The sequence below is a fragment of the Narcine bancroftii genome, chromosome 3 (genome assembly GCF_036971445.1).
Source record: "Narcine bancroftii isolate sNarBan1 chromosome 3, sNarBan1.hap1, whole genome shotgun sequence".
Classification (NCBI taxonomy): Eukaryota; Metazoa; Chordata; class Chondrichthyes; order Torpediniformes; family Narcinidae; genus Narcine; species Narcine bancroftii.
The window spans coordinates 265,515,380-265,531,965 of NC_091471.1; the positions used below are offsets into that span (position 1 = coordinate 265,515,380).

The following is a 16,586-nucleotide window of genomic DNA, read 5'->3' on the forward strand; positions in this document are numbered from 1 at the left end:
ATTAATTTATTTTGCTCCTCTGTTTGTAATTTCGGTAGTTCAATTTTAGTTAGAAATTCATCTATTTTGTCTTCTTTCCCTTCGTTTTCAGTTTGATATAGTTGCTCGTAGAATTCCCTGAAGTTTTCATTGATCTCCGTTGGATTATATGTAATTTGCTTGTCCTTTATCCTTAATGCCAATACCATTCTTTTCGTTTGTTCTGTCTTAAGCTGCCACGCTAGAATTTTGTGCGTTTTTTCTCCTAGCTCATAATATTTCTGTTTTGTCTTCATTATGTTCTTCTCCACCTTATATGTTTGTAATGTTTCATATTTTATTTTTTTTATCTGCCAATTCTCTTCTTTTAGTTGTTTCTTCCTTTATTGCTAATTTTTTTCTACATTTGTTATTTCCCTTTCCAACTGTTCTGTTTCCCGATTGTAGTCCTCCTTCATCTTAGTTACATAACTTATTATTTGCCCTCTGATGAACGCTTTCATTGCGTCCCATAGTATAAACTTATCTTTCACTGATTCCGTATTTATTTCAAAGTACATTTTAATTTGTCGTTCAATTAATTCTCTAAACTCCTGTCTTTTAAGTAGCATGGCGTTTAATCTCCATCTTTACATTCTTGATGGGATGTCCTCTAGTTCTATTGCCAATAACAGGGGTGAGTGGTCCGATAATAGTCTAGCTTTATATTCCGTTTTCCTAACTCTCCTTTGAATGTGGGCTGATAACAGGAATAGGTCTATCCTTGAGTATGTTTTATGTCTGCCCGAATAATATGAATATTCCTTTTCCTTTGGGTGTTGTTTCCTCCATATATCCAAAAGTTGCATTTCTTCCATCGATTTAATTATAAATTTGGTTACTTTGTTCTTTCTGTTAGTTTTTTTTTCCATTTTTATCCATGTTTGGGTCCAAATTAAGGTTAAAATCCCCTCCTATTAGTTTGTTCCCTTGCGTGTCTGCTATCTTCAAAAAGATATCTTTCATAAATTTTTGATCTTCTTTAGGTGAATATACATTGAGTAAATTCCAAAATTCTGAATTTATATGACATTTTATCATTACATATCTCCCTGCTGGATCTATTATTTCCTCTTCTATTTTGATTGGTACATTTTTATTGATTAATATAGCTACTCCTCTGGCTTTTGAATTATATGATGCTGCTGTTACATGTCCTATCCAATCTCTCTTTAATTTCTTGTGTTCCACTTCAGTTAGATGTGTTTCTTGTATGAAAGCTATATCACTTTTTTCTTTTTTCAGTAAATTTAATAGTTTCTTCCTTTTGATTTGGTTATGTATTCCATTAATATTTAAAGTCATATAGTTCAACATAGCCATTTCATACTTTGTTTATCTTTCCTTTCCGTTTCCTCATCACCACCTTCCCTTCTTATCCATTTCTGCTTTCTTTTTTTGAACACATTATAAGACAACATTTCTAAAAGATAAAATATTTCCACTATTCTCATATGTAAAATTCCTTTAACCCCAATAGTCCCTCCCCTTTCTGACTTGCCCTTTGTCCCTTGTCGGGCAACCACATCTCCCCTCTCCATTTGGATTTGCGAATTCACTCGCAAGCGTCAACTGATTTCGCAGTGACTGTAATTCTTCCCCACCCAGCCCCTCTCAGAAAAGATTTTAATCTTCATATATAACAAAGGTCACTCTCTTAATTCCCTCCTTACTTCCTTTCTTCCCTTTCTTTCCCTTCTTAGTTCTTACCTATACTCTATTTTATATATATATATATATATATCTTCTTTTCTTTGGCTTGGCTTCGCGGACGAAGATTTATGGAGGGGGTAAAAAGTCCACGTCAGCTGCAGGCTCGTTTGTGGCTGACAAGTCCGATGCGGGACAGGCAGACACGATTGCAGCGGTTGCAGGGGAAATTTGGTTGGTTGGGGTTGGGTGTTGGGTTTTTCCTCCTTTGTCTTTTGTCAGTGAGGTGGGCTCTGCGGTCTTCTTCAAAGGAGGTTGCTGCCCGCCAAACTGTGAGGCGCCAAGATGCACGGTTTGAGGCGTTATCAGCCCACTGGCGGTGGTCAATGTGGCAGGCACCAAGAGATTTCTTTAGGCAGTCCTTGTACCTTTTCTTTGGTGCACCTCTGTCACGGTGGCCAGTGGAGAGCTCGCCATATAACACGATCTTGGGAAGGCGATGGTCCTCCATTCTGGAGACGTGACCCATCCAGCGCAGCTGGATCTTCAGCAGCGTGGACTCGATGCTGTCGACCTCTGCCATCTCGAGTACTTCGACGTTAGGGATGTAAGCGCTCCAATGGATGTTGAGGATGGAGCGGAGACAACGCTGGTGGAAGCGTTCTAGGAGCCGTAGGTGGTGCCGGTAGAGGACCCATGATTCAGAGCCGAACAGGAGTGTGGGTATGACAACGGCTCTGTATACGCTTATCTTTGTGAGGTTTTTCAGTTGGTTGTTTTTCCAGACTCTTTTGTGTAGTCTTCCAAAGACGCTATTTGCCTTGGCGAGTCTGGTGTCTATCTCATTGTCGATCCTTGCATCTGATGAAATGGTGCAGCCGAGATAGGTAAACTGGTTGACCGTTTTGAGTTTTGTGTGCCCGATAGAGATGTGGGGGGGCTGGTAGTCATGGTGGGGAGCTGGCTGATGGAGGACCTCAGTTTTCTTCAGGCTGACTTCCAGGCCAAACATTTTGGCAGTTTCCGCAAAGCACGACGTCAAGCGCTGAAGAGCTGGCTCTGAATGGGCAACTAAAGCGGCATCGTCTGCAAAGAGTAGTTCACGGACAAGTTTCTCTTGTGTCTTGGTGTGAGCTTGCAGGCGCCTCAGATTGAAGAGACTGCCATCCGTGCGGTACCGGATGTAAACAGCATCTTCATTGTTGGGGTCTTTCATGGCTTGGTTCAGCATCATGCTGAAGAAGATTGAAAAGAGGGTTGGTGCGAGAACACAGCCTTGCTTCACGCCATTGTTAATGGAGAAGGGTTCAGAGAGCTCATTGCTGTATCTGACCCGACCTTGTTGGTTTTCGTGCAGTTGGATAATCATGTTGAGGAACTTTGGGGGACATCCGATGCGCTAGCTCTAGTATCACACATACATACACACATATACATGTATACGTATACCTACATACACACATACATATAGTTTGTTGTCATTTTTGTTCTTGTTACATATCTTCCTCTCTCTGTCTGTTTTGTAGTTGTTCTGCAAATTTTCGTGCTTCTTCCGGATCCGAGAATAGTCTGTTTTGCTGCCCCGGAATAACTATTTTAAGTACTACTGGGTATTTTAACATAAATTTATAACCTTTTTTCCATAGGGTCATTTTTGCTGCATTAAACTTATATCTGGATAGAAAAAAAATTTTGACCCTTGTATTCCAGTGGTTCTTTGTCTTCTCTTATTTTCTTCATTGCCTTCTCCAATATATTTTCTCTTGTTGTATATCTTAGGAATTTTATTGGAATGGATCTTGGTTTTTGTTGTGGTTGTGGTTTAGGGGCTAATGTTCTGTGTGCCCTTTCTATTTCCATTTCTTCCTGTAATTCTGGTCTTCCTAGGACCCTGGGGATTCATTCTTTTATAAATTCTTTCATATTTTTGCCTTCTTCATCTTCCTTAAGGCCCACTATCTTTATATTGTTTCTTCTATTATAATTTTCCATTATATCTATCTTCTAAGCTAACAGCTCCTGTGTCTCTTTAACTTTTTTATCTGATTCTTCTAATTTCTTTTTTAAGTCATCTACTTCCATTTCTATAGCTGTTTCTCGTTCTTCCATCTTGTCTACTCTTTTTCCTATATCTGTCATGATCATCTCTAATCTATTCACTTTTTCTTCTGTACTTTTTATTCTTCTTTTTATTTCAATGAATTCTTGTGATTGCCATTCTTTTACTGTTTCCATATATTCTTTAAAAAAAAAATATCCATGTACTTGCCCTTCCCTTCATCTTCCATTTTTCTATGTTCTTCCTCCTCTTCTTCTGAGTCCACTCCAGAATCTGAGTCCTTTACCTCTGTCTCTTCTGGTTTGCTTGTTGGGTTGTTTGTTTTATTTTGTTGGGTATTTTTGGTCTTCTTATTTTTATTAGAAGTGTCTTGATGTTGGTCTTCTTCCTCTGGGTTGGTCATCTGTTGTTTCTTTGATTTCTTATTTTTATTATCTTCTTTCTTGCTCTCGTTATTTTCTATGTTTTCCTCTTGCTGTTGTGTTGTAGTTGTCTGTTTCAGCTGTGGAGATTGACTCCTCAGCTGGTCCCCCCTCTTGTTAGTATTATTTTTGTCTTGCACGGTCGCGCACTTTTGTTTGGCTCCGTGAGCCATTTTTGTAGTCCCGAGTTCCGGGCTTCGACTGACCTCAGGCAGCGGGCTTCTCTCTCCACGGCGGGCCTCCTCATACAGGTAAGGCCTTCATCTTCTTCTTCCGACGTCTTTCCTTCTTCTTTTCTTCCCGTTGTTTTTGGTTTTTCTTTCTTCGCTGCCATTTACTCCACATTTTTACTTTCACTTTGTTTTGGTTTTTATGTTTGTGCCTTTGCTTTTTCTCTATCTTTTTTTTTACTTTTCTGGAGAGGGCTGGAGTTCCCCTACCGGCCACTATTCCATCACGTGACTCCTCCCGCTCCTATACCTCTTTGAGGATAGTGGGTTGAAGATACTGTGTGCTGAATGGAAAGTCTTTAGTTATTTTTTTTAAGCCTAATTTAGATAATGCTCCCAGTAAATCTGTTCTTTTCATTCCTGTTGGGGACTGCGAGAATGGGATTTTCAGGAGTGCAGAAGCCTTTAAAAAGCAGCGGGAGAGGTAGGTGCTCCTTTAAATTTCTCCATTGGCCAATTAGCTGTGGCCAATAAAAAGGGGAAGCTCAGTGGAGCCACCAGTGTGCGAGTGGCTCAGTGTAGGAGTGGGACATGGAGGACAATCAAGTTCAATTTTATTGTTACATGTACCAGATGCAGTGATGGAGGTTATTATGCAAGCAAACCGCTTAGTCATCTCCTATTTAGCATAACAAGACATCGTACAAAAGTGCAGAGTTAAGATGAGGTCAGATGGCACAGAGCATAGACAGCATAATTTAGTGTGAACTATTTTTCTTCCTTCCAACACAAGGTCAGGATTAGGATTACTTGGAGATGTTTGCACTGTGTTTAATTCCATGGAGTACTTACACCATGACTGAAACAGCCTGCCAGGCCATGATCATCAAAACATGAGAGCATAACCAGTTGACATTCAATTTTCATTTCGGTATTCCCACCAATTGTATCCACTAAGAGGGTCATCATCAACTAGTTTCTGTGGACCAGCCACAAATACTGTGGCTGCAAGACCAGGCGAGAGTCCAAGTATCCCAAAATGAGCGACTCGCGGCCAGACACCCAAAAGGTTTTCCACCATCTAAACAGCACAATTCAGCAGTGTGATGGAATACTCTCAACCTATATGATGACTGCAGCACAGATAGACCTTGACAGGACAAAACAGGCCACTCAATTCACATCCCAGTCACCAACTTATTCATTCTCTGTTACTAAGGCTACACCAACAGCACATCCCAAATTAAAGATCTCTACTATCTAGAAGGAAGAGGGCTAGTACATGGGAACATCTCCAGCTTCAGGTTCTTCTCCAAATCACACACTGCCCTAATTTGGAAATATATCACTGCATTTCCTCATCATTGAATCCAAATTCTGGGACTCCCTGCCCAACAGCACTGCAAGAACACCTTCACCCATAAACCTTTAATAGTTCAAGACAGCTCGTCACCATCTTACAAAATGTAATAACAGATGAGCAACACATTTTGACATTATTTCAATAATTTAATGGAAGAATTGGACCAAAACTGCTTTAAATTGCTCAGCATTCTTGTTTGTTGAATATTCCTGGCATAGATAGCTGTTCTATTAGCCCACATATCAAAGAACTTTAAAGAAATTCATTACATCTTTTAAGAAGTACTTTGGACATTTTAAAATGGCAAGATCTTACATAAATAGGGCTTCAAGCCATAACTTGCACAACAAAAAAATACCTGCACAGATGAGAACAGAAAATAACAGACACTTTAACAGGGCCCCACTGTATGGTTTGGAAAATGATATCATTCTGGTAGCACTTCAATCTTGCGCCAATAAGCTGAGAGCACAGTCATGTTTTCATTTGCATTATTGATCTCCTAATTTAATGGCTGGAGTCCAGTTGTCTAGGAACATGCATCATTTCAAATACTTTGCATACTAGCATATTCTTCAATCAAGAAACAGAAGAGGCTAATAATCTAAAAGTAGATCAGCAGCAAAAATAATTGAGAGTTGGAACTTCCAAAGCAGATGCCAAATTTGAGTTTTATGACGCTGTAAATTATGGAGGGAGACAAATACTTCCACTCTCCTGAGAAAGCCTTATAGCAAACCATGATGCTCAGCAATGAAACAGCAAGAGTATAAAGGGCCAGAGGGATATTTGGAACTACCAAGAGGCAACGTTAATGGGTAAAAATCCTAGTCCTGTCAGAATTTTACATGTTTCACGTGATCCCCTCTTATCTTTCCAAATTCCACTGAGTCTAGTCTATCCAATATTTTATCATCCTCCAGTCCTGCCATCCCAGGAATTAGTCTGGTGAACCTTTGCCGCATTATCCCCTCTGATTAGGAGACCAAAAGTATACACAATACTCTGCCCCTATACATGTCCAATAAAACCTCCCTGTTTCCATGCTAAAAACCTCTTGCAATAAAGGTCAACGTGCCATTTTCTTCCTTCACTGAATAAGAGTTGATTTTATACAATTAAGGCAAAAGTACACGATGCAACTCTGAAGCAGCTGGTACCACTTGGATAATGAACATATGGGACCTACTGAGAGAACTCACACATTTCTGTATTACCTTAAATAATTGTACTTGTACCTGACAATGGACGGTTGTTTTCACGGAGTTTTCTTAAGGTATTCATGAGTTGATGAAAGCTCTGTAGAGTGTTGTCCAGGTTGGCATGGTGTAGTACCTTCTGAGCATCAGCAAACAGACGAGAAACACTGCACAAGACAGAAGAAGTCATTAAGTGGTCTATATGTAAAGTTTAGGCTATTTTGTGATCACAAATTCCTCTGGTATGCAAGGGAAACTGACTGATTTTTTAAATGCAATTCCCCTTCTTCAATGACAGAGGGTGGAATCTTCAGCGAACCAGATTAAGCTTGAAGTAAAACAGTGAACATTGGCCTGCTAATTGAATGTGTTCAAGAAAATCACTTTAAGCGCACTCCTTTCTCCCTTACCGTGGAAAGTATGTACAAGGATAATAATCAAGGACAAAAAACATTGGTTTACATTTTCCAAAGCCAAGATTATGAATGCACACTATATAGTCCCAGTGTTCCATCTTTTGAGACTTGCTAATTCAGCATAGTTCATTAGGAAATGTGAGATGCTCCTGCTGCAGTTTGGTAATGGCATGGATATGTTCCCTTAGGAGTTTTATTTTATTGCATCTGTCCAGAGGACAAAAAAAAATCCTTACTTTGCTGCTGTCACTCTCTGCTGTGCAGAATGGTAACTGGATTTGTGGATTGATTAGGCAGAGGTGCTAAAAGAGAGTATGGAGGGACATAGAGAGTCTACGGTGGGGCTGGCTATGGTGGAGAAAGGCTAAGGGCAGTACTGACAAGTAATCCTGTTGCCTTTCCCCCCCAGCTCTCTCTCTCTCTCTCTCTCTCTCTCTCTCTCTGTCTCTCTCTCTCTCTCTCTCTCTCTCTCTCTTCCCTTTTCCCTCTCTCTCCTTTCAGAGCCAAAAATCAATTCTCAACTTTCCAATTAACACCTTCAGTTAGTCTGGACTTTCCCAAACACCCCCCCGCCCCACCCCAATTCTTCAGTCTTCCTGCTTTTTACTTATACCTTGAAGAAGGGCTCAGACCTGAAAAGACTGTAATGTATCTTTATCTCCTATAGACATTGCGAGATCGGCCGAGTTCCTCTTGCATTTCTGTGTGTTTTTACTGCAATCAGAGCCTCTGAAGACTTTAGTGTTTCACTAATTAATGTAACCACCCAAGTTACCAGTTCCTGAAGTGCATATTGCTAACATGAGTGTGGGAGTGTTCCAAATTTATATACAGCTGGTTTCCATTCCAACAATGATTGAAATCTTTTCTACAAGACATAGATATGCTGTCCAATAAATCTATTGGTAAATACTGGGCTGCAAGCATAAAAAATGCAAAGCAAATCAAAATTCCAGATGATTGCAGTGGACAGCTCATAGTCTGACCAGCAAAATCCTCACCACAAAAAAGTTGGTTCAGAAATTATTTGAGTATGTACGCGCATCTCTGTGTGACAATGTTCCACCCTTAAGCTAGACAGGGTGCAGAAAAGATTTATGAGGCTGGAGGGCTTTAGTTAGGAGATATTCCAAGAGCAAAGAAGGAGCTTATAGAGGTTTACAAAATCAAGAGGGGAATAGTTAAGATGTATGGTCACTATCTTCACCCCCGCACCCCCCCCCCCCCAACAGAGTAGTGGAATCCAAAATGAGAAGGCTTAGGGTTCAGGTAAGAGGGGAAAGATTTAAAGGGGTCCAAGAAGTATTCTTTTACACAGAGGTTGATGGGTGCGTGGAAGTGGTAGAGCTAGATACAATTATGGAAAGATATAGAGAGACATGGGCAGGCAAAAACCATACTTGCTCAGGCAGGGAACTTGGCCAGCATGGATGAATTGGACCAAAGGGTCTAATTCTATAGCCAGTTTTTAATCCAATTAGCCAGCTCACCTTTGATCCCACACAATTTCACCTTCCAGACAAACCTCCATGCACAAGCTCTTGCAGCTCATTCCAGGTATTCACCACTCTCTAGGTGATAAAAGTCCCCCACTCATCTCTCTTTCCCTCCTCCTGTCATTCGATCCTAAACTTTTGTCCTCTTCCCTGTACAACACCACAGATCACAGGCCTCCACTCACAAAAAATAACCCTTGATTATCATCCTCTATCACCCACTGCCGAGCCAATTTTGGAGCCTGCTAAGTTGCACCAGACCCCATGGACCCCAAGGTTTTGGGCCAGAATACCACGTGGGACCTTTCAAGGCTGAAGTGAAGCTCATGTAAACCACATCCACTGCTCTGCCTGCCCTCATGAACACACTTGGTTACCTGTTCAAATATAAAAATCCCAACAGATGGGTTCTTCTCTGTTCACTGTCTCAGATTAGCCCTAGTTACAAGTGATCCTTTACCTAGTATTAACTGTTCTTGTGAAATTTTGTTCCATTAAAGTTGGTACTAACTATAGGAATTAGGTACACCAGTTTCCACTGAACTGAATATCAGAAGAGGAGTACCACAAGGCCACCAAAATATTGTGCAGCAAGTCATTCATCTTTTCTACAATTCAGACCTAAATGATGGATATCAGTCAGTCTTGTACACTTTTCTTTCCTGCTTCTAACTGCTGGGATTGCTCGTATATTAAATTGGACATAATATCTTATGGTTTATCAAAAAATTAACATTCCTTACATGGATTGGTTGAAATTGCCCACAATTCCTGGAGTTTCACCTGGTGTAGCATGCTGGAAGCATGGATTATTAACATTACAGATGATTCCCTGTATCCACGGCAGTGTTCCTGCTGAGGGTAGAGCTTTGTTTGGAAAATGACCTATCAAGGGAAACAAGCAAATTGTGAACCCAAACGAAAGCTCAAAAATATAAAAAGTGTTGCCTAATTCTGCTGGAGTTAACATGATGGAGAACAGGGGAAATGCAATTAAGATCTAGTTAGTTTTAAATGCAGTGCGGATACATCACAAATTTAATACAATTTGGCAGGTTTCACTCTTGACAGAAGGAATCTGTCAACTATCAGAGAGCCACAGGAATTTGCACAGAAATAGATCAGCATTTTTTTTTGTATTTGTGATCACACTCCAGCCTGGAGCATCCCATTCCCAGTCCTTGAAGGTAGAGTTTCTATTTCCTAAAACTACTGCGGTGCAGATGTAAAGATGGTCGTCAGCCCATTCAACAAATTGATGCCAGTTTTAAACAGATCAATCCCAGGAACTGCGTTTCCTTCTTTTTCATTCAGTTCTCAAAATTATTTTTCTCGAAGATCATCTTGAAAGTTCTGGTTGATTCTATTACCACCATTCTTGCATTCTGGAGTTCCAAATACAGCATGATCTTCTACGTAAAGATGTGTCTTCATTTCATTTACCCAGTATGTGAAGACTGTTCTCCCTAGTACTGAACCCTCCATTAAAGGGAGCAACTTCCCCTCACTTACCCAGTTACAATTGTGGGCACTTCCGTTGAATCTCTTCTCACTCTGCTTTGCTCAAAGAGCCACCACAGCTTCTTTCAGGAGGAGCAAAAATCTCATATTTTAGAGGCAAACATTGTGGCCCCAACAGGAATCAAAAATATTAAAAGAAAATGTCATTTCTCCCTCCAAACTTCCTGTGGTAACTTTTGTTAAAAGCACTATGATTATACATACAGATGCACTAGACCCCAGCATCCGCAGATCATCTTGTTCACCTCTTGTGTATATCTTTAAACAAAATCAAGGAGCAATGCACTTAGGCAGTTTAATGGAGCAAATACAAACAGAAGAAGCAATTCCTTTCAAATTTAGATTAGTCCCAAGTCCCAATTACTAGAATAAAGGTCAGCAAAGAGAAAATCTTACAACCAGAAGTCGGGTTCACAAGAGGTGAACAAGATGATCTGCGGATGCTGGGGTCTAGTGCAGTACACAAAAGTGCTGGAGAAACTCAGTGGATCATGCAGCTTCCATAGTAAGTCAACGTTTGAGCTCTTCAGGAGTGCTGAAACTCAGGCAGATGCCAGAATAAAAGAGGTAGGGGGAAAAACAGGACAAAAGGCAAAAGATGGATCAGAAGAGAAAGACACTGAGAAATGATACAGGAGAGAGCCAAGATATCTCTACGATAGAAGGAAGGGTAGAAGTAAGGGGCTGGAAGAGACTGAGGGATGATCCTTGTCTTCTGTTGCAGCAGACAGAGCAGAGGTGCTCAATAAAGCAGTCTCCCAGACATAGAGAGGGCCACATCAGGGGTTTATCATCACCACAAACATCTTCCCCTCCCCACTCTCCTCAATTGCCATTACCACCTTTCCAAGTCTCTGCCTTTTCCTTTATCCCTCTGTCTCCTTTCCTAACCCCTTTCTTTCCTTCCTGTCAGAGGAATCTTTCTACGCCCTCTGCCTTCTCCCCATCTTTTCTCAGCTTCTTTCTATTCTACCCTCCCACCTGTGCCAACTACTAGCTCTTACCCTTCAGCCTGTGTTTCTCCCCCTTCCCCTCCCCTTTTCATTCAGGAGGTCTCCCTGATTTCCTGCTGTCTTTGAAAAGGCCACAGGCCCGAAACCTCAAATGCCTTTTTTTCCTTTCTACGTACGCTGATGGCCTGCTGAGTTTCTCCAGCAATTTTATGTACGGCAGTCTGGTTTACAAGACAACTTTAAAAAAAAAGCCTTGATGAATAGAGTGATACTTGCCCTCAAGCACTGGCCTTCTGCCCGTAGCAGAGGCCTATTGCTCAGAATCAACTAATGTGATACCATTGGTCCAGTTTCTATGACACTTCAGTGAAGCGATACTCGGCCAATCAGGTTATACTGGCAGCTCACACCAGAACCATTTGCTTTGAAAAATGAATACCATTGTTGCATCAATAATATCCTCTGAAAAGTATATTACACATTCACCCACACCATAAGTGTCCAAATGCTTTCAAACACTAAAGCGCATGAAGCATGTCCATGGATTCAAATATTAGGCACAGTGAAGGCAACGTTAAATATTTTTTTAAAAGACCATTGTAGAGCTCGTCGAAAGAACCAAAGACTTGTTGATCCAAACCAAGGCTTTTATTAGCAAAAGACAGGAGCTCTTCACAGGTGGCCAACCAGTCCGGAATGATCCGACCTGGCTAGGGACACAACCCTTTAAGGCCCAGACACTAGGTGTGGCTTAGCTCTCAGTCAATCGCTGTAAGCACAGTCTAGATACAGTAACTATATACACTATGTACATTGGTGATAAATCTGTACTATCACAACCATACATCTTTTTTTTTGCAGATCCAGTAGCAAAAAAGGTTAATGCTCCAAGCTTGTATCAAGTTGTGATTCCACTTCCATGACTCCTGCTGAAATCTAGCAAGGAGATCTCAGCACTACTTTTGACTCTGGCTTGGAAAAACTACAAGATAAAATAAAAGCAAAAAAGAAGTCAATTGTTCAAGAAGCAAACAATTTTGTGGTTCAATGGAAGGAATTGAAGGGAACTTTTTTTGGACAGAAGTGGTTAACGTCCATCTCCAGTAGGTTAGAGCACATCAGAGAAGAAGAAGTAGGGGGAAAAAAAATAGGTGTGGACTCCAGACAAAAACCAGCAGAAAGTACAGGAAGTTCAAGTGATCATTGCATCTCATCCCATTATGAAAATGAGTCTCCCCTTTCTAACAGAGCCCACTTCCAAGTGCACGTGCTAAGTACTGAAGGGCACAAAGCACAAGTACAAACTATATCCAGGTGGAAGTTGATATCTACAAAAGTGCACTCCAATGGGTGTCCTAATGTGAGGGAGGAAGGGGGCATGGCAGGAATAGTGGCAACAGGGGAAAATCAAGGGTGGGGGGGGGGGAAATAAAACATTTGGATGTACTGTTGTATTTTACTTACATTCATGTTGCTCATATGGTGGATGGGACTGACGTACCGAGATTAATATAAAGAAGAGAAAGAGAGGCCATAAAATCTCAATAATGAGCTGAATCTGCAAAATAAAGGAAATAGTGTTAATGTCGATGTCGACGCTGTTGCACACACAGTATTCTGTATTATACAAAATTTCACTTCAATATGCCCCACACTGCAAATAATCCATTCAGTTTCATATCACCATCATTCTTTCTTCTTCTTCTTTGGCTTGGCTTCGCGAACGAAGATTTATGGAGGGGTATGTCCATGTCTGCTGCAGGCTCGTTTGTGGCTGACAAGTCCGATGCGGGACAGGCAGGCACGGTTGCAGCGGTTGTAAGTAAAAATTGGTTGGTTGGGGTTGGATGTTGGGTTTTTCCTCCTTTGTCTTTTGTTAGTGAGGTGGGCTCTGCAGTCTTCTTCAAAGGAGGTTGCTGGCCGCCGAACTGTGAGGCGCCAAGATGCACGGTTGGAGGCGATATCAGCCCACTGGCGGTGGTCAATGTGGCAGGCACCAAGAGATTTCTTTAAGCAGTCCTTGTACCTCTTCTTTGGTGCACATCTGTCTCGGTGGCCAGTGGAGAGCTTACCATAGAATACGATCTTGGGAAGGCGATGGTCCTCCATTCTGGAGACGTGACCCACCCAGCGCAGTTGGGTCTTCAGCATCGTGGATTCGATGCTGTCGGCTCTGCCAGCTCGAGTACTTCGATGTTGGTGATGAAGTCACTCCAATGAATGTTGAGGATGGAGCGGAGACAGCGTTCTAGGAGTCATAATGGACAACTAATGACGTGGCCGATTTCCTTAGAAATTAATGAAATGTAGGAATGCACAACCAATTTGCTTAGCAAGCTCTGATAAACCCATTATTATGATAATTGGGAATGGGGGCAGCATGGTTAGTGTGGCGCCTGCAATCGGGTCTGGGGTTCAAATCCTGCACAGCCTGTAAGGAATTTTTACCTTCTCTCCCTGTGTCTGTGTGGGTTTCTTCCAGATACTCTGGTTTCCTCCCACCCTTCAAAACGTAGCTCAATTGGGTGGAATTGGGTGACGTGAGCTCGTGGGCCAAAAGGCCCTGTTACTGCGCTGCATGCAGAAAAAAAATCTAATAGTGGCCAAAGCACTGAAGAGCAGAGAGTGATTAGGTTGTGGACGGTTCACAGAAGCAGGACAGGACCTATGGAAATAGTCGCATGTCAAAGATTTAAAAAAAGGGTCACTGCAACCGCCTCCAGATTATTGGTCAGAACAATTGCTGTGAACAGCTCAAAGAATAGGTTTTAACATCTTGTGTGAACACACTCTATTCTGTGTCAGCACCTCACAACTGGAATGCAAGTTGGAGAGCAGGGTGCTGACTGAGAACACTGCCATAATGAAATCATGGTTCCACCATTTCCATTAATATCATTAGAGGGAAAGGAAAGCCACAGCATTGGGATCGGCTTCTAAAATTTATGCATCAAATTCAGAAGCTAAGTACAAAAGAGGAATTTCATCATTTTAAATCAGGGCCAAGTCAAACACAGCACATGGACGAGAGCCGAGGTTTTAAGTTGGCATCATTGCTCAATGCTGCCTTGAGAAGATTTCAAATTTATTAACAGAGTACATACATGAAATCACATACAGACCCGAGATTCATTTCCCTGCGGGCAAGGCAGAATTACCATTAATTTGGAAGTGCAAAAAAAACTGTACACTACATACACATGCAAATAAAGAAATGTAAACAAACTGACTGCAATGCAGAGAGGAAAAATATTGAATAAAGTGCAAAATGTAAGAGTCCTTAAATGAGTCCCTGATTGAGTTTACTGTTGAGAATTCTGATGGTGGAGGAGGTGCAGCTGTTCCTGATCCTGGTGGTACCTATACCTCTTTCCTGACGGTGGCAGCAAGAAGAGAGCATATGGTGAGTCACGTGGATGCTTGATCATTGCTGCTGCTCTCTGATTGGAGCATTCCCTGTAGATGTTCTCAATGGTGGGAGGGTTTTGCCTATGATGTCTTGGGCTGTTTCCACTATCTTTTTGCAGGGCCAGACCTTGATGCAGTCAGTCAGCATACTTTGCACCACACATCTATAGAAATTTTCCATGGTTTCCAATGTCATGGCAAACCTCCGCAAACTCTTGAGGAAGTAGAGATGCTGATGTGATTTCTTCATGATGCCATCAATGTATTGGGTCCAGGAAAGATCCTCCAAAATAGTGACTCCTAAGTTTACTAGAAATACATTCATGCAAGATTTCAATCCCCAGCCATGCTTGTAGGCCCCCAGAAGGATGGGAAATGTTGTGACGTGGAGAGGAGTGAAGGCAGTGGGTGACCTCATGCAATTAGATGCAATCTGCATCCAAGTAAACTCTGCATATTCAAGTTGTAATTTCTGATCAGAGATATTTATTTTTAAAATATTATTGGTTCCATTATTGCATGGACTTTTTAAGCAGGAGAGCTTTTAAAAATATAACAGTATAAAAATTAGGTAAACTGAGCTGTCTTTAATTTAACCCCAATTGGTAACCTCGTTATGAATTTAAAATGGCAAGCTTGTGTTCATTCCAGGTTGGCACTTATTAATGTTCAAGGAGATTGAACACAACATCTGTAGATATGGCATAGAGAGCTAGATGTAAATATTTGGTGCCCAAAATGAAAATTGCTCCATTCACAATGCCAACATGTCATTTTAATTAAAAAAACATTTAATATTCCTGCAGGGAAAAAAAAACAACTGCATTGAATCTGTGTTTAACAGTTCTCAGAAAATTTTAGCAATATACAAATTCTTCAGCAATCTTTCCCCATTTATTTGCACAATAGTTTACTTCATAAAAATGCTTGTTAGAGATGTTCTTGCAACAAATGTCCCACCACTCCTGTTCCATCACAAGTTATTTGGAAAAGACTTCTGCACCAACATGCAACACGATTGCTAATGTGCACTGAACTGGGAAACTTCCAAGTTGGTCACAAGTCACTGCTGCTGTCCTAGGGAAGGGGTTTAGAAATCAGCTAGAGTTAAAAACAAATGTTTGTTAATTAGTTGGATAGAGTTGTTCTTGGTTATGATTGTGCCACAATTGAGGTGCCTATCAAACGATGGTCAATTTAAATTGGCAGGACAGATAACATGTTCATTGGCAATGAGTTGGCAATCTCAGGTGGTTGACTATTAAAGGAGGCAAAACATTTCAACATCACATTCATTTAATCAGCTTTTCTTGAAAATCTCTGTGACCTAGTACAAAATATATACACTGGAAGTCTCAAACAAATTTTTAAAAATCCATATTAACTGAGCAAATATAGAACTCACAGTTTGTCGTTTTCGATAAGTGAAATTCTTCCAAAGGAGAAGTCTGAGCTGCATCCAATAGCTCATATTGTTCCTGGTTACGGAGCATTGGGGAGCAGTGGTAAATGGTGCTAGAAGAACAAGAGGCAAAGATAGGTTTGTTCAAGACCTGACAGGCAGCAACATTACACATCAGATTATATACTAGAAAACACAGTTGAATGAAAACACAGCAAAATTTAGTTTTCATTGTCTAATTTCTTTCTCCCCAAGTACCCTGATCCTTGCTACTGTACAGAATTTTGTGTGACAAATCTGTAGATCCTGATTAGTTCTGGTATTTTGTTTTGGTACCTGAAGTTCTGGAATCCTTTCTCAGTTGTTGCTCATCACATTAGTGGACCATGATAGACATCAACTGTGAGCAGTGACATAACCAAACAAAATTCTTTTTCCTCCACCAACATCAATGATCTTGAATAATCTTTGGATGGCAATCTGAAGCATCTTCCTTCCTAATGCTCCCA

General features: G+C 41.0%; 1 protein-coding gene across 1 annotated transcript in view; it reads right to left on the bottom strand.

Moving 5' to 3' along the window:
* LOC138756825 (phospholipid-transporting ATPase ABCA1-like) overlaps positions 1-16,586 on the bottom strand; it is a 142,288-nt gene that overhangs the window by 93,106 nt on the left and 32,596 nt on the right. The window contains exons 2-5 of the mRNA XM_069923215.1: positions 16,081-16,190; positions 12,732-12,825; positions 9,537-9,678; positions 6,921-7,048 (exon numbers count right to left, since the gene is read on the bottom strand). Coding sequence (XP_069779316.1) covers positions 6,921-7,048; positions 9,537-9,678; positions 12,732-12,825; positions 16,081-16,146 — 430 coding nt within the window. The 5' untranslated portion in view covers positions 16,147-16,190. The remainder of the gene's footprint in view (positions 1-6,920; positions 7,049-9,536; positions 9,679-12,731; positions 12,826-16,080; positions 16,191-16,586) is intronic.